This window comes from Delphinus delphis, chromosome 19, assembly GCF_949987515.2.
Source record: "Delphinus delphis chromosome 19, mDelDel1.2, whole genome shotgun sequence".
In the NCBI taxonomy this organism is placed as follows: domain Eukaryota; kingdom Metazoa; phylum Chordata; class Mammalia; order Artiodactyla; family Delphinidae; genus Delphinus; species Delphinus delphis.
The window spans coordinates 9929418-9953152 of NC_082701.1; the positions used below are offsets into that span (position 1 = coordinate 9929418).

Genomic DNA, 23735 nt, shown 5'->3' on the forward strand with positions numbered 1-23735 from the left:
GTCAGGCTTCTTTCACTCAGCATAACGTTTTCAGGGTTCAGCCATGTCACAGCACAAATCTGTACTTCATTCCTTTTTGCGGCCGCATGATACTCCCTCGTATGAACAGATGAGTTTGTTCATCCATTCATCAGTCGATGAACATCTTGATTGTTTCCACCTTTTGGCTGTTGTGAATCACGTTGCTATGAACAGTCGTGTGCAAGTTTTTGTGTGGACATGCTTTCAATTCTCTTGGGCATGTACCTTGGAATAGAATTGCTGGATCACATAATAACTCTCCATTGCATGTTCTGATGAACCACCAGCCGAAGGGACAGGCTAAGGCTTGTCCATCTCCTTACCCTGAGATGCTATGCTGAATGTCTTCTCAACTTTTGAGCTCTACCTCACTGTGACTCTTCCCTGGCGTTATGTAGGCACATCTGGAAAATGAAATAATACTAAGAATGTATTCTAAAGGCTGAAGGCCCATTTCTTGATCTTAATTTGAAGTTGATGCCTGACATTTGTTTCTTCTTCCAAAAAGGGCGGGGGCGTGGGGAATGACTATGCTAACGATCATTTTTGCTCCGCTCTCCTTAACGGAAGACACAACCATCCTCGCCACTTCCGATCTTTATCATCACTAGACTTAAGACGAGAGGTTCAAGTGACACATCCTCCCGCGGAAGTGCACCTGACAAGCACGACCTTCCTTCTCAGGGCCCATGTGGGCATGAAGCAACGCCACAGGCAACAAAGTGGTTTGGGCAGATGTGGAGTTTATTTGCTGCAGTTCCTTGGCGCTAGTTTACAATGCAAAAAAAACAGACAAACAAAAACCGATTGGAATAATTATAATTTTTTTAAAAACCCTGTCAACAACTTTCAGTCATTTCTTTATATTTTGACAAAACTTTTTTTTAAAACAAATACAAAATAATCTAAAAGGAGAAAAACTATACATGGATTATTTACACCTCTGATAAATAGACTAATACTGATCCAGGTGCCTCTCTGTCTAGGTAATATTCGTGAGAACCAGGGCCAGGGACTCAGACAGCCAGAGGGGCTCCAGCACCGACCCAGACCCCCTGGTTCTCCCGCCCAGAAATTTCAGGTTCCCAGCCTGGACCCTCTTCTGCCACCTTCACGAGCTCTGGCATTAAAACGCCTGAAGCCACTCCAGGTAGGACCTACATGAAGGGGGGACCCCAGAAAGTGACCCCACCACTCCCCTTTACAAAAGCTATTTCCAGAGATGTGAGCCCGCCCGGAAGGTGTCAGAGGAGCCAGGGTCACACTGGCGCTGCAATGGCCTGGCCAGCCCTGCTCTGCCTGGACCGGGCGCCGGGCCCCGGACAAGAGTCCCTGAGAGAACAGCAGGAGAGCGGCGGCCACGGCTCCTTCAGGCCACGCGTTAGGAGGGCAAGGCCGACTCCAGCGGGAGGCCGACCACTCACCCTCCGGCTCCCCCCACCCGCCCCTGCCGCGCAGATGAAGGCCCGCTCCTCCCCAAGGGCCAGCGCCACACGCACGGCGAGTCCAGGTGAAGGCCAGTTCGGAGGCAGAAAAGGCTGAAGCCCTAAGGTGATCGGGTCAGACCTGCTCCTTCCTCTAAAACGAGGAATGGAGTTCAGGGGCAGGAGGAAGAAAAACCAAATAAGAAACAGGTTATCCCAGAATCTCTGATGGGACTACCTTCCTCACAGTTTTGGTTATTAGGTATGTAGCTCAAGGAAAGATGCTGACTATTTTAAAGCCCGACAAGAACGAGTCCTGAAAGAGAAGGAACAGCGCAGGCGGGGGGCGGGCTCCCTTCTCCCCGCAGTGCTCTCCAGGCACCTGGAAGGAAAAGCATCAGCTGGAGTGGCCGGCGCTGCCCTGCAGGCCCCGAGTCTGTCCTCGCCGCGCGGCCCCCTCCCCCCTCTCGCCACCCCCTCTCTTGCCCAGACGAGGCCCCAGAAGCGTGAGGAGGGGGCCCGCCTGGCCCCTGCCCCTGCCCGGGCTGACATGCACAGCGGCGGCCCAGGGAGCTTCTTCTCTCGGGAGAAGCTTCCCGAAGCAGACAGGCAGAATGCCTGGACAGCTCTACCTTCTCTTTCTCTTTCTTTAAAAAACAAAAATATATCTTTATAGCATGTGGCTTCTCTTCCATTCCACTTTTTTTCTTAACATAAAATAAGATATGGGTACACGTATTTATGGTGCAGGGTTGAAGGCTTCTTCCCAGGGAATAACCGAGAGGTAAACGGTTGGCTCCAAGCTCTGCTATCAGACCTGTTGAGTGGAGACTTGCGGGGAGGCAGCGTGGCCGACAGGAGCTCTGTTCTTTTTAGAGAGAAAGGCTCAAAACCCAAGTGTGAAGGCATCAGGCCCCCTTCTCCAAGGGTAACTGCCTACCCTTCTCCCACTTAAAAAAGTTAGCAAAAGCTGAAGCTAGTCTCTAGGAACTCAGGGTAATGCCTGGCAAGACGCTCCCACTGCACGGGAGGCAGGGAGGCTGCACCGGGCCTCACTCGCTGGGCCTCACTCGCCGGGCACACCAGCCCTGCTGGCTGCGTAGACTCAATGTCTTTTCGTGGAAGAGACCTTCTTCTTCCGCGCAGCTAGCATCTCGTAGAAAGGGTCCCTGCTGATGGCTGCCCTGCAACACAGAAAAGGGGAGAAAGCAGAGGAGACTGAGGAACAGGACCAGGAGACACGACCCCAGGCAGGGGCTTCCTAGCAGCAGCCATGCCCCAGACCCCCTCCCTGCTCGACCATCCCTTTAAAGGCCACGTCACGGCATCAACCTTCACTGTGTCCACATGTGGCGTAAAAGACAAGTTTTGAGGGAGACACGTGGTACAGGCGACAAGGTCACTGTGGGGTGCTTATTGCCTGTTTCAACCAAGTAATAAATTTAAGTTTAGGAATCCTCTACGCCCTCACAGCTGTGCTCTAACGCAGCAAAACAAGCGCAGTGCTTTAGTTCCGTCATGACAGTGGCATTTGTCTGGAACAGTGACCATCACACAACCCCGTGTGTCCCCTGCCACGTGGTGCATCTGATTGGCGGCCATCCTCTGTACCGAGCAACTTCTGAGTCCCCAAGAGCATCAGCTCGACAGCCAAGACCCATCACTGGGCAGTCGGGGCCCAGGCAAGAGGCCAGCAGCCTGCTCTGTGTCCACAGCCTGGTGGGGAGGGAGCCCAAGCAGCCCTTGCACTGGCCCCAGAGACACCAGCACAGGTGGTGATGGCAGGCCTCAGCCATCCGCTGTCCCTCTGTATTTGTCATTCTCCACTTTGAAGCAAGGTGTGATCCACGTTTTGAAGTTTCATTTGCTTTTCCTGAGAAGTAGTATTCCAGGTGCCAACTAGCTTCTGGGCCAGTCACAAGCCCACATGACCGTGGACCGCACTTAACCAGGTGCATGACGGCTCCTGCGGGCTGACCGGGCCCCGTTCACAGAGAGGATGTGTCCGTGCGAAACAGCAACTCAGCTCCGGGGGAGGCAGGAGCTGGACAGGGCCCGGAACGCATCCTGAGGGACCCCGCCATGCAGCATCTGACCACTCGGAGTGCTCGGGAGGGAATCCTGCTTCCACCTTCAGAGCACTAGGGTGAGTCCACCTCCGCTTCCTGGGTGGGCCAAGCCCCCAGGGACGCCGCGGGACATCTCCAGTCCACGTGACGGGGGCTAGGACACAGTGAAGTGCTTGGGGCTGGAAGCTCTGCCCCAGCCTTGCACATACATGTGCTTCTCACGGCCATCCTCACATGGTCCCTGGAGACACTCCGCCCCAGCCCTGGGAAGGCAGAGCGGAGACGACACCGGGCAGCAGAAGCTCTCCCTCAGTGGCCACCGTCGCTGCGCTGCAGGTCTGTCTACAGAGACACGCGATTCTGTGTGACCACGTGCCCAGAGCACCAGGACCGAGGTAGCTGGAAACTCCTGGCATGAGCACTGAAGAGAGAAAATGTGCCTGCAACTTGACCTTCTGCAAAATCTTTCCAGCAACATCGTGAAGAACTTCCATCCGATCAGGTCCCTCCTCTGGTGCCTCTGCCCCAGTATTTTCACTGGGAGAGCGTCAGAGCCAAGGGCGGCTGGAGCTGAGCGCCGCACGTGGAGGAGGACGGCTCCCTGAGTCAGAAGGCTCGGGTCTGTGGTTCGGGACGAGTGAATTCACCTCGCTGTGCCTGTGTCCTCATCTGTCACCTGGGGACAACCATCCTGCTGCACCCACCTTCCCAGGGCTCTGGGGAGGGTTAAGGGCGCTGAGCCGTGGAGCTGGAACAGCGTCTGCAACTCCCACAAGGAGATGAGGCCAGCTCCGGGCAGACCCCGGGATCCACCCCCGAGGAGGCTCTGCATTCACCTCGATGGAGGGACTGAACCATTCCAAGCATGACCGTAAGGAGGGCTCGGGTTCTCTGGCTACCGAAGTACAATGACATGAAAGGCAGAATGTACACCTGCAGACAGAGCCTTTTTGAAAGAACAACGAGTTGGGGGAGGCTACACACAATCCCCTGTCAACACACGCTCTGATGCCCTAACGATCATGCAGGACAGCACACGGACCCAGAGACACAGAGACACGGTCACCGTGCACACACAGGAAGTTGGTCCACACTAGAGGGCGCTTCAGACTGGACAAAATGGATTAATAAACGGTATCAGGACAATCGGCCACTCACTTGAGAAAATAAGGTTACATCCTTTACTTCAAACCACATGCAAAAAATACATTTCATAAGGATTAAAGAGTCAAGTAGTTTTTAAAAAACATGTGGTAAAAAAAAGGGTACGGGGACATGGGTAAGGAGCTCTCCGTGGCCACAGGTCCCCAAGGCGCCGCTACTCCTCCACACAGACCTCAGGGTGCGTCCAGCACAGAGGACCCCTGAGCCTCCTTATTGGTGGTGACGCCAGAAACGCTGCGGTGCCTCATGGGCTCCACGGCACGTGGGACGGCCTCGGATGACACCACACTTCCGACAGCCGTCATCGTCCGGGGCTACCTGAGTCCAGGCGGCGTGCTGAGCACGGCGCTGCACCATCTGTCTCACCCTCAGAACGGCCTTGTGCCTTAACACCATCACCCAGAAGGGGGCGGCACCGTCCCCGGGAGTCCTCAGGGAGCCCCACCTCTCACTGCTGTGTGGTGAGCAAGCTGAGGGTCTGGGAGGAGGGCAGGCGACGCCGAGAGTCAGAGCGGGAACTCTGCACGGGCTGGCCTGACTCTGAACCGGTGCTCTCCTGTCCCGCCCATCTGAACCGCACAACTTTCAGAGGCTCTTTGTGTGGGAATAAACGACCTGCTCCTTCCCCCACATCACCTCGCCCCCTTTCAGCCATTTATTCACTATTTAACCCTGGCCCAAACACTACACTTGTTTTAGTAGAGGTGCCAAAAACACCACAAAAACTAGAGCGTGCCCAGCCCCTCAGGAGCAGGCCGCGGCCCCGGTGGGAGAAGGCCCGTCACTCGGGGCGACGCAGGACCCGCAAGGCCTTGGGCGCCGGTCAGTGCGGCCTCACTAGTCTCCAGGGGAAGCCTCGAGGCTCAGTAATGGGGACACCCTAAGGAAACGGCTGGGCCATGTCTGATGGGCGCAGCGCTGGCGGGGAGAGCGAGGATGCACTCCCAGGGGCAAGACAGGTGTGGTGATGGGCAGTGGGTGTGATGGCGGGCGGGGCAGGGTTCACAGAAGCTGTGGGGAGGAGGAGCTGCCGGGGCAGGACACCTCCCCCGTGAAACAGGTGCAGCGAGGGCCAGGAGGAGCCCTGGACCCCAGGATCTGTGTACACCTCCCTTACCCCAGAACCGCCACTTCCTCACAGCTCAGCAGGGAGTATGAGGCTCTGCCTCGCAACCCCGGATCACGGCCACGTGACTTTGACAAGCATTCATTACTTACCCTCTATGGGCCTCAGTCTGCCCATCTGTAAATGGGACAACAGTGCCTCACAGGACTAAGAAATTATAAAAGGGAACGGTTACAATCCCCGCTGAGCTGCCACCATGAAGACGAAACCCACTTCCTAAGACGTGAAAAGGCCAGTCTGGCCAGTGGCACCTATGCCTATAAGCCTGCCCACCTGTCCCCTCTTTGGGGCCATGAGCTGCACTTGGGAAGCCTAGATGTGAGGCGCACTCTTAAAAACGCTCAATGGTCAAGAATCCAGACACCCAGGGAAAAGTCACCGGGGAATCACAGTCAAACTACTCGCTAATGATTCAGCACACAGGGCGCAGAGGCGGCATGGGCAGCCCACGGAACAGCTGGAGCGTCACTATCTGAGAGGCGAGGTCGCCAGCTTCACCTGCCACCTACTTGATGCACTTGATCCAGTCTTCCTTCTCCTCAGGTGTTGGGGCTGAGATGCGGTACACCGTGTGGTTCCCCTCCACCACTCGCCCGTCAGCCTCTGTCTTACAGGCCTTAATCACTTGGTCTTTATTGTCGGGGATGTAAAGCTCAAAGCAGTTCTGAGAATTAAGAAAGAGAGGGAGAGAGTGACAAAGATCTAAGAAAGCTGCTGACCAAGAAAAAAGTTAAGTTCCCAAAAAGTAAATTTTTATTTCCAAAAAAAAAAAAAGTTAATTTATTTCTTTATTCTCACCTTCATAAAATATAGCCAACATATGTTTTCCTTTGGAAAAGAGGAGCCTAGAAGTGGAATTCTGGAGAATGTAGATTGTATATAAATAGGTTTTATTAGCAAAGATATCGAGCAGATGATACACGTTAGCTCTACTCCTAATATATAGAAGATAGGGAGCGAACTGCAGGTAACTTAATGCCTTTTAAAGCCAAGCCAGCAATACGATATTCCAAAACAGAGGAAAAATATTTATAAGCGATCTGAAGATCATAAAATAAGTGGTCCAATCGTGAGAGCTTGATGCCTTTTAAGGAAGGACAATTCTATACCTCATGTGATATTCAATAAATGACACTAAAGCTGATGGACAGAATGAAAGAGGTTATTTAGTCTCACCTTTGGCTTGAACTGTAAAGATAATTTTAAAAGTTAGGCTAACTTAAATTAAATCATATGAGTACTTTCGGGGTTTTTCTCAAGTACAGCTGACCCCTGAGTAAGGCGGGGGTGGGGGTGGTGCTGGCCTTCCTCGCAATTAAGCATCCTCGTATGACCGACAGTCGGCCTCCGTCCGTACAGCAGTGCCTCAGCAGCCGCGGACTTAGCCAAGCACAGACGGCACTCTACCATAGGAGTTACCACTGAGAACAGTCCACGTGTCAGGGGACCCACACAGCCCCAACCTTGTTGTCCAAGGGTCAACTGTAAACCTCTGCAACTTCTTCCTGTATCAAACAGCTGCTATGCCCATCCCTTCTGTCCCCCCAAAACATCTCACCAAAAAATACTCACTGGTTTTTTGGAGTCTTCCACCTCCCGGATACTCAGGTTCTCTAATGGGATAATTCCACGGGGCTCCTTATCCTGCAGAAGAATTGGAGAGAGAAGACCTAACTGCTCAGTTTATGAACGCATGTCCTGTTACCTTCCTCACGGCAACTCAGCCCAGCTGCTGTGACTCCTCCACGACATGAAGTCCCACAGAGCAGCTTTAAAAACAAGAATAGGGTCAAGAAATGTGTGGGTGTTGTCAACATACCACATATGAATCCCTAAGACCGAAAAGCCTTTGGAGGAGGAGCTTCCACAGACGTTCTGAAAGAGTGAGTGTGACAAGAGCTGTGGGTGGCCCTCCAGTGGGGAACATGTAAGGCCCTTTCACACAAAAATTATCCTGCTTCTTTGTCTGGCCCGCCTACTCATCCTTCAAACCTCAGTTCCAGTGTCAGCAACCCTAGGAAGCTCAAGTCTCGCCCGAGGTGCCCCTGTTCTGTGCCCGCAACGCCTGGACTATAGTCGTGTCGTGTGTCACCACCTTCTCACTATCTCCAGCCTCACCTCCCCCCTCCAGACTGTAGGATCCTCAAAGAGACACTGCAACTCCACCTGGACCCAAAAGCATCTAAACTCCTGTCCAGAACAGAGCCCTGCGTCCCCTCACACCCACTGGCCCTCCTCCAGGACTTCCCATCTCAGCAAAGGCCACCCCCACACCTGCTGGGCCATCAGCCTTCACCTCTTCTCCCTGATGTCCAGACAACCAATGGCCAAAGACTTTGTTCCAAGTTCAACAGTTTAACCGGGCTATGCCTTGGCACCAAGCTTCCTAGGACAGATGTTCCTAAAATACCATATGCACTCTTTTGATTTGCAGATCAGGTTTGTTTCTCCTTTTTAGGGAAATAATCTCATAACTTGTCTTTGCATTTGCAGGTCCCAGTCATTCTGGTATTGGGATCATCCTCATCTGTCCTCCGCACCTGTTCGCTGGCCCTTGTTTTTGTTTTTTTTTTTTGCGGTACGCAGGCCTCTCACTGTTGTGGCCTCTCCCGCTGCGGAGCACAGGCTCCGGACGCACAGGCCCAGCAGCCACGGCTCACGGGCCCAGCCACTCCGCGGCATGTGGGATCCTCCCAGACCGGGGCACGAACCCATGTCCCCTGCATCGGCAGGCGGACTCTCAACCACTGCGCCACCAGGGAAGCCCTACCCTTAATTGTTTTAATGCTTGTCTTTCAGACACAATCTCTATGACTGTCTCAAGCCTTTCTTTTAGGATAGTGATTACATTTCTAGCTAATCAGTCCTTAAAGTTTTAACTTATGTGTTAATAAATAAGTTATAATTCTACAATTACATAGTCATATTCTTAATATATAGTTTTGGTTCTCATTTAAGTCTGAAACTACTGGAGAGCCAGCTATTGGTGTTCTGGCCCACTTCCAGAGTCTCAGGAGAGAAGCGAGTGGAGGGAGCGCCCCCCTCAGACACCCCGAGCCCCAACTCTCCCCTGGGGTGCTGGTGTCCGGCATCTCTTGGAGCTGATGCTCACCGCACGCCCCCCACGGACAGTCTTCTTACATGAACACACACCCGGAACTTTCACTGATATCGCAGAAAGTGAGTCCTGTTTTTCCATTTTTCTCATTCCCGGTTACTACCCTCCAGCAGACCTCACCACTCCTCCATCCAAAGGGGGAGGAGGGAAGAACTCCTACTCGGTTTACTTCTCCCAGACTTGGGCACGGGGAGGTCTGGGGCTGGTTGTGCCTGGCCACGCAGCAAGGGGCCTTCTGCTGGCTCCAGGCTGCGCCGCGGCCCCTGCTGCCTACTGTGAAGCGCAGTGAATGAGTTCTGCCCTTTCCTTATCCGGCTGCTATGTCCCCACTTCTTTCTACTAGATTTTTCCTCTTTGTCAGGTAATTTCTGTGTGGTTATCTCCACCTACCATCTTAACCCTGAGGCTCCCCCCTCAGCATCTTCAGAAACGTTTTCTCTGGATTCCCACTGTCTGATAAAATGCTGGTGTGCTGCTAGACTGAATTCAGGTAACGCCACCATGGTCAGCGTCATGAAGAACCACAAGATTCTAGAATCTCACTGCATTACCACTGAGACTGTCCCGGGACTTAGGGGTGCGTTGTTTAGATGCCCCGCACATGGTTCATATTAACCCAGAGACCAGTGAAAAAGATTTAAACAAGATTTTAAAGATGTCACCAGTCTAGAAAAAACAGTTAATACATGGGGTGGGGGGACAGGGGCAAAACAGAAAGAAATTTACCAAGCTGTTCACAGTGGTACTTTGGGGGGTGAAAAAAAAATCTATCTTTGTACTGTTTTGGGTATTTGAAATACAGTACTCTCATAATTGAAAGGATTTTAATAACAGAAAAGCAAAGCCAGTTGCAGAACTTAACGAGGCATGAGTTTAGCCCCCATAACACACAAAATCCTGGTCAGCATTCCCTTGGAAATTGCTGAGTGACTGAATTATGAGCTGACACTGTCATGACTCTCAGTCCCCATGTGAGAAGCCACATCCGCACGACGTCTGCAAGCTGAAGAACCACAGTGCGGAACACAGTGGAAACCCGCTTCACCCCCAAGCTGCAAAGGGCCAGGCACGGACCTGCATCCTGGCTCCTACCAAGCTTCACACAAACACTGCCAGGACTCTCATCCCATCTTGCTCTACCTTTATTATAAAAGATACTTCTAAACCTTCGTTTTCTCAGTAGGATCTCAACTGCCCTGATTTATTTAAGACACATTCCAGTGCTGCCAGTGGTATATGGTTTGCTCTTTCGATGACCAGGAAACAGGGCAGAAACAAGGGCCTCCAGCTGTGGGGAGCCCGTCTGAGTGGGATCCAACCTGAGGCTACCAACCTGCTGGGCCTCCTGGGGGCTCCTAGAGGGAGCTTCAGAAAAGGTTTTACTGTACAATCTTTATTCTCACAGACTCTGTACAATCTTTATTCTCATAGTATTGTGTGTATTGTAATTCCATTCCCACTAAATAAAAACCAACAAAACTTTCAGTTTAAGTAAACGTCAATTTCTTAAAACTCCAGGTAATCTCCCATTTCGTTTCACTTTCTTTTCCTCTATGACATATCTTGCCCCTTGGCTGTTTCTTCTAAATCAAGTGCTTCAGTATTTCTGCTACCACAGAATCACAATTACTTTTGTTTCCCTTTCAATGGGGCCACAAACTCTCTCTTGGCCATGGGTCCAAGTTCATTCTTTCTAGCTCGGCTCTACAACCCATTTCTAATGCCGTGTATGATGTTGTCTGCCACTGTCTCCTGGCCGGGCACATGGTGTCCCAATGGAGAAGTGGATGTCAGCTCTGAGCTACGGCTCCTGTGGCCAGACACCCCACACCACACCCGGGCACCCCTCTTGAGATTCGTCTTAGCCCTTCCACTTCACATAAACTCTCCTCCTGCCCCAAAGATGCAGCAGGACAAATCTGACTGTCTCCCCCTGCGTCCTCCAACCCTGTCTCATTAGAGCTGTTTAAACACAAGGCCTGGTCCACCCCCGTCCCAGCTGACCAGCAGGCGCTCACCGTCGTGTATTCAAAGTAGTAAAGGCAGTTGTCAGTCAGAATGAACCAGCGTCTTTTCCAAGTCTTTACCCTGCCACCTGCAGAGCAAAGAGAGATGCGTGTTGGATAGGAGTCAACCAGCCAGCGCAGGCTCCGGGGGGCTCGAAGCTCTGCCCCCAGAGAGGGTGCAGGACGAGGAAGCGGGGGCAGGGCGCCAGGAAGACACTGAGATCATGGCAGATTTACATCAGTAACGAGACACAGAGCCAAAACAGAAGCACCTTTCACAGCGTGAAAGTCTGTGGGTACAAGCAGAGCAAGCAAGTTGGGTGGCCCCCTGGAGATGACATCAGGACAGCAGATGAGAGCACGGGCTGGGGAGGGAGCTGGGACGGTGATGGACCAGAGAAGCGTCAGCAGAAGCCTATGGATGCGGTGGAAATGGGCGAACACAAGAGGAGGGGAGAGGGCCAGCCCCCTGGCTACGCTACACTGCTGGTCCACCAGCCCAGGGTTTTATCAGAATAGGACAGGAGGAGGAACCAGGAAGTAAGACATTTTAATCCCCTCACAATCAAATCCAGTTTTCCTGGAACATGGAACCCAAGTTCCTTCGGTTTCACCTTCTACCCCACCTTCCTGACTGTAGTGCGTTTCTACACTGGCTTTTTAGGTTTCTGGGCCAGTGTCCTAAATTCCCCCAGAGCCCTGGGTGGGACAAAGCAGTATCCCTGGATCAGGGAAGAATCCACTGGTAAGCAGAGGTCCCTATTCAATTCTGGACTTCTCACCGGAATCTTGAAACAAAAATAACTGGAGGAGGAGGCCACAGGCCAAGTGAGCTCTCACGGGTGGCTGTGAGCTGTTGAAGGTTCCCTTAGTCCTCCTCAATATTTCTCAATAAGAAGAAACACCAGGGTCATGAAGTTATCCCAAGATGATACAAAGGAAGAGAAACTTCACGATGGCCTCGGTGAGTGAAGGCACATCCTGCTCTCAACTTGACCATGAGCAAAGCCTTTCTTCTCCTCGACTTACACCGGGTCCAGGGAAAGCTTTCTGAACATGAACCATATGAAAGGCCTTCATGTGGTGAGATACACACAGCATTTCATAAACACTTCTTACTGCCCTGGACAGGATATGCTCTTTTGCTGACTTAACCTACAGAGAACATCACTTCTCCAATCCTCATAAAGAACAAGGACCACAGGGTGTAAATTTAGTGACCCCAGTCACGCTTCCTTGCTTGCCCCTCACCACAAACAGCTGAGCACAGGGTTTAGAGGGAGTATCTCCAGCTGCCAGGACGTGGCTGTGTGATCACGCCAGGTTTCCTCAAAGGATCCGACTGCTGGAGCAACGCAAATCCTGCCACGGAAATGAAGTGTCCAGCGTCGGTCCCGGTAGCAGTTTTAAGGACAGCTGGGCTTTCGGGCCCCTTGCACGGCTCTGCTCGGATGCCCGAACTCTGAGAGGTTAAGCGGCTCATCATGAATTGCCGAGGTTCCCAATGGCACCACCTCACGGAAGGAGTTTGGTCCTGAGCCAGCACGCGCTACGCCCCCAGCCGCATCCCTGCTGCTGTCAAAGCGAAGACCGGCTCGACTCTCTGCCCACAGCAACTGTCAGCTTCTGTGAGCACGTGCCTCTGGCCCCTAAGGCCCTAGGGCATGAACCAAGAGAACCATGGATGGAAATACGACATGCGTGAGGAAATGGGAAAGGCTGGGCAGAACCGAAATAAATCAGGAGGAGAAAGAACACAAGGAATATACTTAGAACTGGAGCCAATTTGTTATAAAAAGGAAACCCCCTTCCCCCTTTCAGAACCCGAGGAAGCAGCTCTTCTGCCTCTTGGGCCTTCACCCCCACACGGGGCTCAGCACACAGGACACCTCAACCCATGCCCACTGCCGTGCGCTCCCGTCGCAGGACCACCCCGGGGCACCTGGGGCTCAGGAGGTCGTGGAAGAGGGGTCAGATGTCCCAAGGAAGAAGATGGGAGGAAATCTAGGACAGAAAGCAAAGCCGGACAAATCCTCTCCCTGGTGATGAAAGCGTGGCTATTTCATTTCCCGACAACCTGCTGCATTAACGAGACCCCTACCATGAAGCACCACGCGGTCCCAGGGACACATTTCATGTTGAAAGGGAAACAGACATGAAACAAGCAGACAGACCGATGCGCGCACCTAGGACAGTCCCTGAGGAACTCACAGGACCACCTCCCAGCCTGCGGGCCTCTACTCCGTAGATGTAAAGGCCAGACGCTGGCTCCCCCGGAGCTGGGTGGTAACCACCTGACAAGGCCCGGAAACGTTTCATAAATGTCAGTGTTGGGGCCGTTCTTTCCCTTGAGGCTCTGCTCAAGTGAGGCTGAAGCAGACACCTGAGGACTTCCTCATCTAGAAAACATGTTTCCCTGAATCAGCAAGTGGAGAGCAGATACCAACGACATAACTATGAGGCCAATTTGGGGGTTTGAATGATGACTCATTGAAAAAGAGGAGGGAGAAAAACAAAACAAAACATAAAAAACAGAGCTGAGGTTGTAATGCCCTCCCCTAAAACACAGGAGATTAAACGGAAGGACTTCAAGAAGGGATTTGGGGGTTTTATCTTTTTTAACTTTACCTGGCCTCATTCTGAGTTTAAGAAACACCATTTCCCTTTTTCATGCAAAGGCAAATGTCCTATGTTGTCTAATTTACTTCTTTTCCTGCTTTGCTTCTCTGGTCACGGCACGTGTGAGTGAGCACACGGCTGCGGGAATCACAACCTCCTCCTCTCCTCCACTTCAGAAATCTCTGAAGTTCCTGAGTGTCAATTTGAGTCAGTAATATAGCATACGCCTGGCCAATAATTCCGAGAGGCAATTCAGTGAATACTTTGTCTGCGTTTACAAATCCACTCTTAGTGTGTTTTCTTGCACTACTGCACTCAGGAAAGTTCAAATTGTCCCACATCTGTGTGCCCAGCTGTTGGATGTACTATGCACTACCCCTCCAAGGGAAACATGAAAATCACTCCGCACCCCCAATCCTGACCAGTTCCCTAGGGACTGTACGGTAAGTTAGAAGCAGCATTAACACTACCACCAGCAATTTGAAACAAAATAATCAAAAATAACAAAATAAGAAAACGCTGCAGCGATTACAGTGGCCTGGGCAGAGCGAGCGAGCAGGTTGAGGGGATTACATACCTCCTGGAGTTTGGGGCAAGGAAAAGGAGAGCCAAAATCATGGAAACATACAAATGAGGGAGAAAAGAAAATTAAAACAAAGAAATTAAACCCGACTCCTTAACCTTAAGGTGCACTGTATTAGTCATTCATGTCTGCCTTGTGGGGACGGGACATAAAGACAGCAGTAACAGGGCAAATGCCACTGTCCGGCGTGTGAATGAGGGGCTGGCCTCATCTGCCACATCCCATCTGGTAAAGACAAGATCTGAGGCACCACCAAAATCCTGGCCTCAAAGATGCCACAAATCAGCTCTCACCAAGCTGACGTTTATTAGTATATCCTGAATCCAGAGCAAAGACAGTGAAGATTTCTTTGGGGAAAGTTAAATGTCTCTCTTCGGATGGCTACCTCTTTTTAAAGTGTGTGTAAAAATGCTCACACACAAGCCTGTGAACACACATGTACATATGTGTATACACAAGAATACACCGTCTTACGGTTATATGCATACACGGACATATACACACAATTGCAGACGGCTGGAAGGCCTGCCTTCTGTGGCACACACATACGAAGGGGTGATTTGAAGTGTGCTACAATGAAAACACAATGTGAAGAGTTTAGGAGGGTCTGGTGGAGGTCTGGAAAAAGTAATGCAATGACCTAAAAACGAGTCTCACATTTAGTTAAATTTTTTTCTTTTTAAAAAATATGGGATGCCTCATGAATTTACATGTCATCCTGGTGTAAGAACCAAGATAATCTTCGTACTGTTCTAATTTTACTATCTGGGCTGTCAAAGCTAACACTTAGTATTAGCATTTAAACAAATTTCGCTGGAGGGGGAAGCAAATCCAAACCTGGATGCACTTTTAAATTTTCCAGCAGGTTCCCTTTTAACTCTAGCCACTTGGCAATAAAGATGCAGAGCAGAGTGGCCACCTCTGGGGTGACTAATTTTAGAGCCTTAACTTCGAAGATTCTCCTGGCTTAAAGATACATGAAATGTTGACAAATTCAAGAGACATTTAAAACTCCAACCAGTGAGGTGGTGCTTAAGGAGAATTTATGAACTAAGTCATTATGTATAAACCCGAGGACTTAGGATATGCTTTTAAAAGGGAATACAAATCCTACTGCCATCTGAACTAGTCAGAAATTGAAGATCTCATTTCAGCGCTTCCCAGATGTGTCAATAATGGCATGGAGCGTAAGGACTTCTAATCTCACTGGGACCAGGAGCTGAAATGGTAGAGGAGGATCATTCTAATGACACCTCCTGATAATGCAGGAACCCACACATCAAAAGGCCAAGGCAGAAGAAAACAGGGGTAAGTACTCTCTCAGTGGCCAAAAAATTAACATCGTTACGTCCGGGGGCTCTCTCTGCATTCTGAAACGGTTAATGAAATAATCACATGTGCATATGAATGTGTATAAAAACCTTCCTTTTGGTTACTTTGTCACCTTCGTGGCAAGGCATGACCACAGATCTCAGCAATACAAGCTCACTTTTGGCAGAGGGAAGAGGAATAATTTTTAATTTTTCTGAATGAACAAAATCATTAACGTGGCTGATTTGTATTGGAAAGGAGGGGGGAAAAAAAAACCAGCGCCCAAGAATGAGTAAGAGTGCCGTGGATTGCGCTGCAGCCAGGGCCTTGGGTTTGCCATGCACGCTGCCTGTGGGGAGCCAGATGCAGAAGGAAGTGATGATGCACCGGGGTGGGGGAGGCGGGAGCACCGGATACAAACTTGTGATGGGAAGTAGAGAGAAGGGCACAGCTGGCCGCCCTCCCGGTGGTCCGGGAAGGGAAAAGGACCAGGTCCTCCGGGAACTGCCCCAGAGAGGAAATGTGGAGCGCAAACACATGTAGGCAATATTTATGCGGGCAAGCCTATCCCCAGGAGTCTCTGTGCGTCCCATGGGGCACTAGCCGTGCATTCCTTCCTTTCTGGAGGCGATCTTGTTAGAACAGTACGAATTCATACCAAAGACTCTCCTTAGCGCCTCCTGCACCAACCCCCTTTTCCCCACAGTGCAGGCTCGGGTAGGCGAGCGTGCACACACATGTTCTTTCTAAGTTTCTGCGTTAGAAGCCCTAACCCAGATGGCATCACTTACCGAGCTTCAATAGCCAGCCTTCTCGGTCTGGGTTGAAGAAAGTGTGAGTAAGGTCATTCCCATCATCTTCTGGGATTTTAAAGGGTTCGTTTTTTATGCTCTCATACAGATTCTGGGATAAAAGATGACACTGCATGTCTCTGATCCGAGAAATACCTCTCCTCCCGCCCTTTCCCACCATTCATTTAATAAGTGTCACTGTGTGCCACGCACTGGTGGCATGGAGAACATCTCTCCCTTTAGGGGCTCACAGAGACAAGAGAAATAAGATGCCTAATGGACAATTAAGAAAGAAAAGAGATCAGCCCGACTTCCATTCGAGCCTTTAGTTTCAGATTTATAAACCACTTTCCCCCACTGACTCCTCACTGGGCCTCACTACCAATTTCTTAATGAAATTCACATAATTATGTGTATGGTCCAAGTAGACACTGGATGATCCCACGTCCCTCCCGTCCCCTCCATCAGCACCGCCCGGGACCACAGTCTTGAATCAGCGCGAAACTCACCCGGAGCAGCTCCTCGGGCAGGTCTCCCCCGTCGTTGATGCCTCGATTCATGGCAATGAACCTCTCCACGGTGGGCTTGTCTTTGACATTGGGGTTATGCAGGCTGGTGTTCAACATGATGATGGCAAATGAGAGGACATAACACGTGTCTAAAAGAGAAAAGCAAAATCCGATCGGAAACATCCCACCCGAAAGAACATGAAACTCCGGATGAGATAGAGAATAAAAAGCAGTGCTCTCAGGGCTTCCCTGGTGGCGCAGTGGTTGGGAGTCCGCCTGCCGATGCAGGGTACACGGGTTCGTGCCCCGGTCCGGGAAGATCGCACATGCCGCGGAGTGGCTAGGCCCGTGAGCCATGGCCGCTAAGCCTGCGCGTCCGGAGCCTGTGCTCCGCAACGGGAGAGGCCACAACAGTTAGAGGTCCACGTACCGGAAAAAAAAAAAAAAAGCAGCGCTCTCAAAAGAATGGGCAAAATCCATGCGCTTGGGTATGCTCTAACTGAAAGGTTATATACTGCTCACTGAAAAGAGCAAGGCACGGGAAAGAACATAAAGCATTCAAGACTTAAAGACGTTTATTTCTTCAGATTGTGAAAGAAGAACACATACACCATAGAAAACCAGAAGAGCACAACGTATAAAAAAGATGTAAACTACCTATAATCTCACCACCTAGTAAGAACTTATTTTGCTTTCTCACATAAATGTGCCTATGTGTAAGGTATCACAAATGTATCTCACGGATACAGACTGTAACACAATTACAATGAAAACAGAGACACAGTTTTGAAGTCTGCTTTTTGGCTAATCTTATTAGCATTTTTCCATGTCAATAAAGCCTCTTTTTAAAAACATGAGTTTTAATAGTTGCATACTTCATAATTCAGAGGTACCATAACTTACATTCTTATTACCTTATTGTTAGAATTTGGATAGTTTCCAACCTTTTACTATTATAAATACCATTTAAAGCAATGTTCTTAGGCAAGAACCTAAGCCCTTTTGTTTTAGAAATGACCTAGTACCTAGAAAAGAACCTGACAGGCACTGCCAACCACAGGAGAGGACGCCCCCCGCCGCCACCCCGCTCACCTGTGGACTGGAACACCCCGTGGTTGCACTGACAGTAGCGCTGGGCAAACGCCTCCATCATCCGGTCAATCTTCTGGGCCTCTCCCGGCAGCCGGAAGCTCCACAGGAACTGCCTAGGAGGTGAAGACAGGGCAAGTTATGGGACTTGGGGAGATAATCTGTTTCTCTGTGAATGATTTCTGTGGCAAAGGGTGACGTGGGGGACTTCAGCTTTGTGTCCAGTAACTCTGAACAGATGCAGACTAACTACTCCACATCACCATTCTCTCGATCGGAGAGAATGTATTTAGAAAACAATTAAGATTTTCCTATTCAAAAGAATGGTTCTCCTCCTCAGACTGATACACAAGACTGAAATACGGATAATGCCCATTTTAAAAGAACTCCAATTTCCAGAAAAAAAGATGACATAGCAGGAAAAGAGATTTTCTATCAAAGCATTCAAGACTAATCCCTTTAAGTCAAAGAGAGACCTGTGGTCAACAGATTTAATTCTGGATTATTTTCATCAATCTAAATGACAACACAAAAGATGGTATTATTTACACTAACGGCAGTGAAAATACCAAATGACAATTTCTCAAAAGACACAGGTAATAGATTTAGCAAAAAAATTAATGTTGAGTTTTTTCCTTCTAAAATGAAGGGCATACTATCTACTTCCTATTCCAGGGCAGGAAATTAAAGGTTTTCTAAAGCGAAATTGGGAAAGATTCAAAGTGTAAACATCCATTTCCAAAATGTTAAATGAAAGACCTGAGGAACAGTTTTGCAAAATTTGCTTTCAATTTAATTCCCTTTAACCATCCAATCATTTCAATCATAGGCCAACGGACTACTCTCCTTTAAGATGCTTTGAGATACTCAAATAACCGCCAAAGGTAAATTTCATTAAAATGCCACACAGGGCAGACGCATAACCAAAGACCCGCCTCCCGCTCCAGAAGTTGCTAGCTGTGAACACACTCACCGTAAGGCCTGGACGAGGTTGAGATCAGTGAACTCATGTAGCTCCACAAACGCATGAAGAACCTGGATGTTAAACTCATCTCTAGCAAGAGAAACAAAAGATACGGGGGTGGAGGGGAGAGCAGAAGTCAGACACTGATGCTGAGAACCCAAGGTCATGCCGACCCCCAGCCAGGCCGCCTCCCACGCTGAGCGCTGCGGCTCCGCGGCCGGGGCGGGGAGGCAGCCATCTACCTGCAGCTCTCGGTCTGCTAGCTGAACGCAGGAGGAGCCCTTCCGCCCCCAAGCTGCTGTTCCCCAGCGCCCCTCGGGACAGAGCTCAGAGCATCATGGAGTTTGTTTCTCTAGGTGACTATCTGCTGACCAACCTACCACAGGTGTCTCCGGAGGCCTTACCTCTCCCCCAGGTAGTCACCGATGGCCGTTTTGTTGAGCCCTTCACCTTTATACAAGAACTGGGCGATGTCTTCACAAGTGTTCTTCAGCAGATCATTCTCTATTAAGAATTGGATCCCCTGGAAAGACAGCAAAGATGCCAATGGTGCCTTAGACCCCGGGAAGGTTCGGAAAGGAGACAAGGGCGCAGGAAGAACGGGTATGGGTGCTCTGGACACAGAGGAAGTATCTACTAAGTAATTCCAAGTTCTGCAGGAAGCAGGGCTCACACGAGCTGCACTCTACAAACAGGCAGGTAAGCTGTCTTAGTGCCCCTGGGTTCCAGCTGACACCGCGGAAACCGCCACCTTACAGACTATGGGCTCTGGCTGCTGCCTTTCCACTTACTTTTTTAGGATCCATGTTGAATTTTTTCCTGCCCATGGCTACCTGTTTGTTCCTCTGCATGTTTTTCCTGTAAAACAACCACCACAGCCATTTAAGTACTCCAGGTATTCGAGAATTTCTGAAAGACTGATATGACCCCCACACGCGTCCACTGATTTGCAGGGATTTCTGAGATTTATCCAGGAAAGCACAGGCACACTTAGGTCTAACTACGGAAGGACACTGAAATCCTGACCCTGGCCCCAGGCTCATTTGTTCCTTCTACCGCAGTGGGTTTCTTTTTTTAACATGATTTTTTAAAACTTTATTGAGGTATAGTTTACATATCATATAACATACCCATTTTGAGTGTACATCTGAATGATGTTTAGTAAGTTTACTGAGTTGTGCAACTATCACTATAATCCAGTTTTAGAGCATTTTCAAAACCCTAGAAGTGTATGCTATGTAAGTTAATAGGTTATTGCCTCAATCTGTTCGTCCATTCATCTGCTGGTAGACATTTAAAGCTAATTCCAGTTTTTGGCTATTTTAAATAAGAATGCTGTAGATATCCTCGTGCATGTGGGCACGCTCTCATTTCTCTTGAGTAAATACCTGGGAGCCGAATTGCTGGGCACAGCACGGATATATGGTCAACATTATGAGAAGCTGCCATCCCGTTTTCCCCAGTGTTTACACTGCTTATTCTCACCAGCTCTCGGCAACTCGAGACGCCACCTGTCTATTTAATGCCAGCCGTCTTAGTGGGTGTGAAGGAGCATCTCCTTATGACTAATGATACTGAGCATTTTTCATGTGTCTATTATACGTATAAAAGTGTTCAAGTTTTTTGCCCATTTTTTAGTTAAGCTGATTTATTTATATGTTTGTTTGTTTGGCTGCGCTGGGTCTTAGTTGTGGCACACAGGATCTTCGTTGCCGCATGCGGGGTCTTTGTTGCAGCGTGCGGGACCTTTTTTAGTTGCGGCACGCGGGATTTTCAGTTGCAGCATGCGGGATCTAGTTCCCTGACCAGGGATCGAACCGGGGCCCCCTGCATTGGGAGCGTGGAGTCTTAACCACTGGACCGTGAGGGAAGCCCCTAAGCTGTTTTTTTATTAGTAAGTTTTATGTGTTCTTTCTATAGATATTCTGGATACAGGTCCTTTTTCAAATTTGGGTATTGCAAGTATTTTCTCCTCATCTGTGGTTTGCCTATTCATTTCTTCTAAGAGTATACTTTATAAGAGCAGAAATTGTAAATTCTGATGAACTCCTAGTTGTCCATTTCTTTTAAGCTACAATTTTTTTTTAATGGCAAGTAAGAAAGCTATAATTCAGAACTGACAATGCTGTGACTGGATGTGATGAGCTGGCCGATTTCTGCAGGACATGCAGCTTCACTAATCCCTGATGGCCCTGCCCACACAAGTTTAAAATAACAAAATCAAACAGTCTCATGAAGCCAGACAGGGAGACTCAGGCTTAGAAAAATACAGACATGTAGTGAATTAGAAATAGCCCATTTACGACATTAAGCAGTTAGAAAATGGTCTGGGAATCCCATTCAAAATTAAACTCTCAAAGCAACTAAGATTTCATGTAGTTAAAAGAAGAAAATAACCTGCAGACATCCCTTGTCACTTTGTGCTATAATCTCATTTCTACGTTCTCTTCTCTTAAGTCTTAGGGAGGCACCAGCAAGCTTATGATGACACCCAGACACAACTGGGCCTCCAGCCTTCGGGAACTGCACTGGCATCATCCATTAAGCTTTTCCTTTACCCAAAAAGGAAAAACAGAAACTCTAGAATAGGTACACAGTGGACAAGAGAAGGGAAGAAATAGTTCACATGATAGTTTAAGGGCAATTTAAGGCTTTGGGGGACCTGCCAAGTTCTCCAGTTCAGCCTTTCCAACAATGTCAAAAGCCCTCACATTTAGAAGTCCCTGTGCTAAAGGCAAAAAGTATGGTTACATACATGCTTGCTAGGCAAAGAGGGCAGAAAACGCACTTTCTTCTTAAATACACCACGTGTGTACAATTGCAGGCTGGCACTTGGCGATTCTACAGCCACAAAACCACCTGGAAGAGGACAGACTCACCTCTCTTCTGTGGACCCCAGGTTTTCAATTTCATTAGCTACTTCTGCTATCTCATCCTTCAGCCTCTGCAAAACACACAGCCCAGGATTACCAGGAGGAAGATACAGATCAAATTAAAATCTCACACAACTCCCTCCAACCAAAAACTAAAATAAAGCAAAATGAAATTAAATAAGATGACGCCCCCCCAAAATCTAAACATTTTTGGAAAATTCATCTACTCAACAAATATTTCTTGGGTTCCTACCAGATAGTGAACATTCTAGGAAATACAAAGGTGAAAAAGATACCTCCTGACCACAAGGAGTTTAGTCTAGGACAGAAATTTATAATCATACACACTATGTACAATATGTATTTTTCCACTGAAAACGGCAGCCTTAACACAGTCTGTTGGAGCACAGCCGCAGCTCACTGAACAGCGGGTGACAGAAGATTCCCAGGATAAACCACTCCCCGCAACGCCCAGGCTGCCCGGCCAGCAGTGCTGGTGCTGGGCCAACAGTGCCGCCAAGTGGCTGGCAAAGGGAACGCTGATCCCAGCTCTGCCTTCCACCCCTCCCCCATCTAAGCAGGCCCTCAAGAGTGGACGACCGTCACGCTGGAGGGGGTTCTGAGTGAAGAACTGCGAAGCTTTCCCAGCACTTACCAGTGAAGGAGGAATCAAAGAACTAGGGCCACAGCAAAGTATACTCACACCAACACTGGAGCACGCCCAGTCTTTCCGACGATACACTTCGCAGCTTGGCGTTACAGGGTGTGCCCCCTCCCGTCCCTGCCCCTGAGCTCTCAAATGTGTTACAGAGCAGAGAATTCTAAAAGAATTGGCTTCCCCAGGGGCTAAATAATCCAACTAATGGCAACCTATCAACAGGTGTTTTCATTCCCATTTTACAGAAAAAGAAACTGAAGACCAGAGAGGCAAAATTCTCTATCTAGAATCGCCCTGCCAGAAAGTGGCCACCAGGACGTGGACATGGGTCTACATAACCTGAAGCCTGGGTTCTAGTCGCAGTCAGGAGACCTGTCACTCTAGCCTGACAGCCGGCCAGCTGGGTGCAGCTTACAGAGCACTCCTCCTCTCTGAGATTCCACTCTCACTTGTTAATAAGCAAAGCTGGTTATCAATACCTGCACTTTATCAGAACTGTGGTGAGACCAAGGCAGAAGGTGTCACGAGAAGACACCTGGTCGAGGTGGCTGCCCAGCTCCTACCTGGATGTCAGCCAGCAGCTCCTGCTTCCTCCGCCGAATGTTCTCCAGCTCCTGGCGCTCCTCTGCAGTCAGGTCACTGGGAACTACAGAGAAGGAGGGAAGGATTACTAAGAAAGCTTTTCCTCGCCAAAAATAAATACAATCCAGAGACGCAAAAGGACAAAGGTACCACGGAAGGGGTGAGAAGCCAGTGTCGGAAATGAGCGACTGCTGGGGACGGATCTGGCTCCCATTCTCCGTCAGGATTACCAAGGTTAGAAAGGATAGTGGATCACAGAGAAGAGCTCTGATAAAGGAACAGTTGTCACAAAAAAACAAGAGAGAAAAGGCTGCCTGAGATGAGATGAGGTTGGCTAGGAATGAAAGAGGAGGACTGTGGGCCAGGCCCTGGCCATTTCCATCCTGAGGGGTGGGGGGCTCAGGCCCCTGGTTAATCCATCTCTCTAGGCCTCAGCTCCCTCACTGGGTCCAGCCCCGACACAGGGCAATGGCCATGACCCTAGCGGGGAGGGGGAGGCAACAGAGAGGCAACGTGAACAACAGTTTTGTGCCATTCTGGAGGGGAAGGGGAGAGACTAGTATGTACAGAGAAAAAAAATCTAGAAGGACACACCCCCAAACTGAAACAATGTTTAACTCTGAGGATGGGGTTATGGGGACTTTTCTCTCTGCTTTATACCCTTTAACATTTTTTGAATCATATTTTTTTTTTTTTTTTTTTTTTTTGCGGTACGCGGGCCTCTCACTGTTGTGGTGGCCTCTCCCGTTGCGGAGCACAGGCTCCGGACGCACAGGCTCAGCGGCCACGGCTCACGGGCCCAGCCGCTCCGCGGCATGTGGGATCCTC

General features: G+C 49.6%; 1 protein-coding gene and 1 non-coding gene across 3 annotated transcripts in view; both read right to left on the reverse strand.

The window, feature by feature from the left end:
• Positions 1 to 750: 750 nt before the first annotated feature.
• Positions 751 to 23735, reverse strand: part of CYTH1 (cytohesin 1) — a 79498-nt gene continuing 56513 nt past the window's right edge. Inside the window, exons 2-13 of one of the 2 annotated variants that reach the window (XM_059998387.1) lie at positions 22889 to 22971; positions 21674 to 21738; positions 19586 to 19652; positions 19199 to 19317; positions 18804 to 18884; positions 17834 to 17946; positions 16742 to 16890; positions 16232 to 16344; positions 10941 to 11019; positions 7377 to 7448; positions 6314 to 6468; positions 751 to 2629 (exon numbers count right to left, since the gene is read on the reverse strand). In XM_059998387.1, the coding sequence (XP_059854370.1) occupies positions 2551 to 2629; positions 6314 to 6468; positions 7377 to 7448; positions 10941 to 11019; positions 16232 to 16344; positions 16742 to 16890; positions 17834 to 17946; positions 18804 to 18884; positions 19199 to 19317; positions 19586 to 19652; positions 21674 to 21738; positions 22889 to 22971 (1175 nt within the window). In that variant the 3' untranslated portion in view covers positions 751 to 2550. The remainder of the gene's footprint in view (positions 2630 to 6313; positions 6469 to 7376; positions 7449 to 10940; positions 11020 to 16231; positions 16345 to 16741; positions 16891 to 17833; positions 17947 to 18803; positions 18885 to 19198; positions 19318 to 19585; positions 19653 to 21673; positions 21739 to 22888; positions 22972 to 23735) is intronic. The other variant, XM_059998386.1, reaches the window with a different exon arrangement.
• LOC132415609 (U6 spliceosomal RNA) lies at positions 14813 to 14916 on the reverse strand. Its single transcript, XR_009517330.1, has one exon. It is a non-coding gene; the product is annotated as a U6 spliceosomal RNA (small nuclear RNA).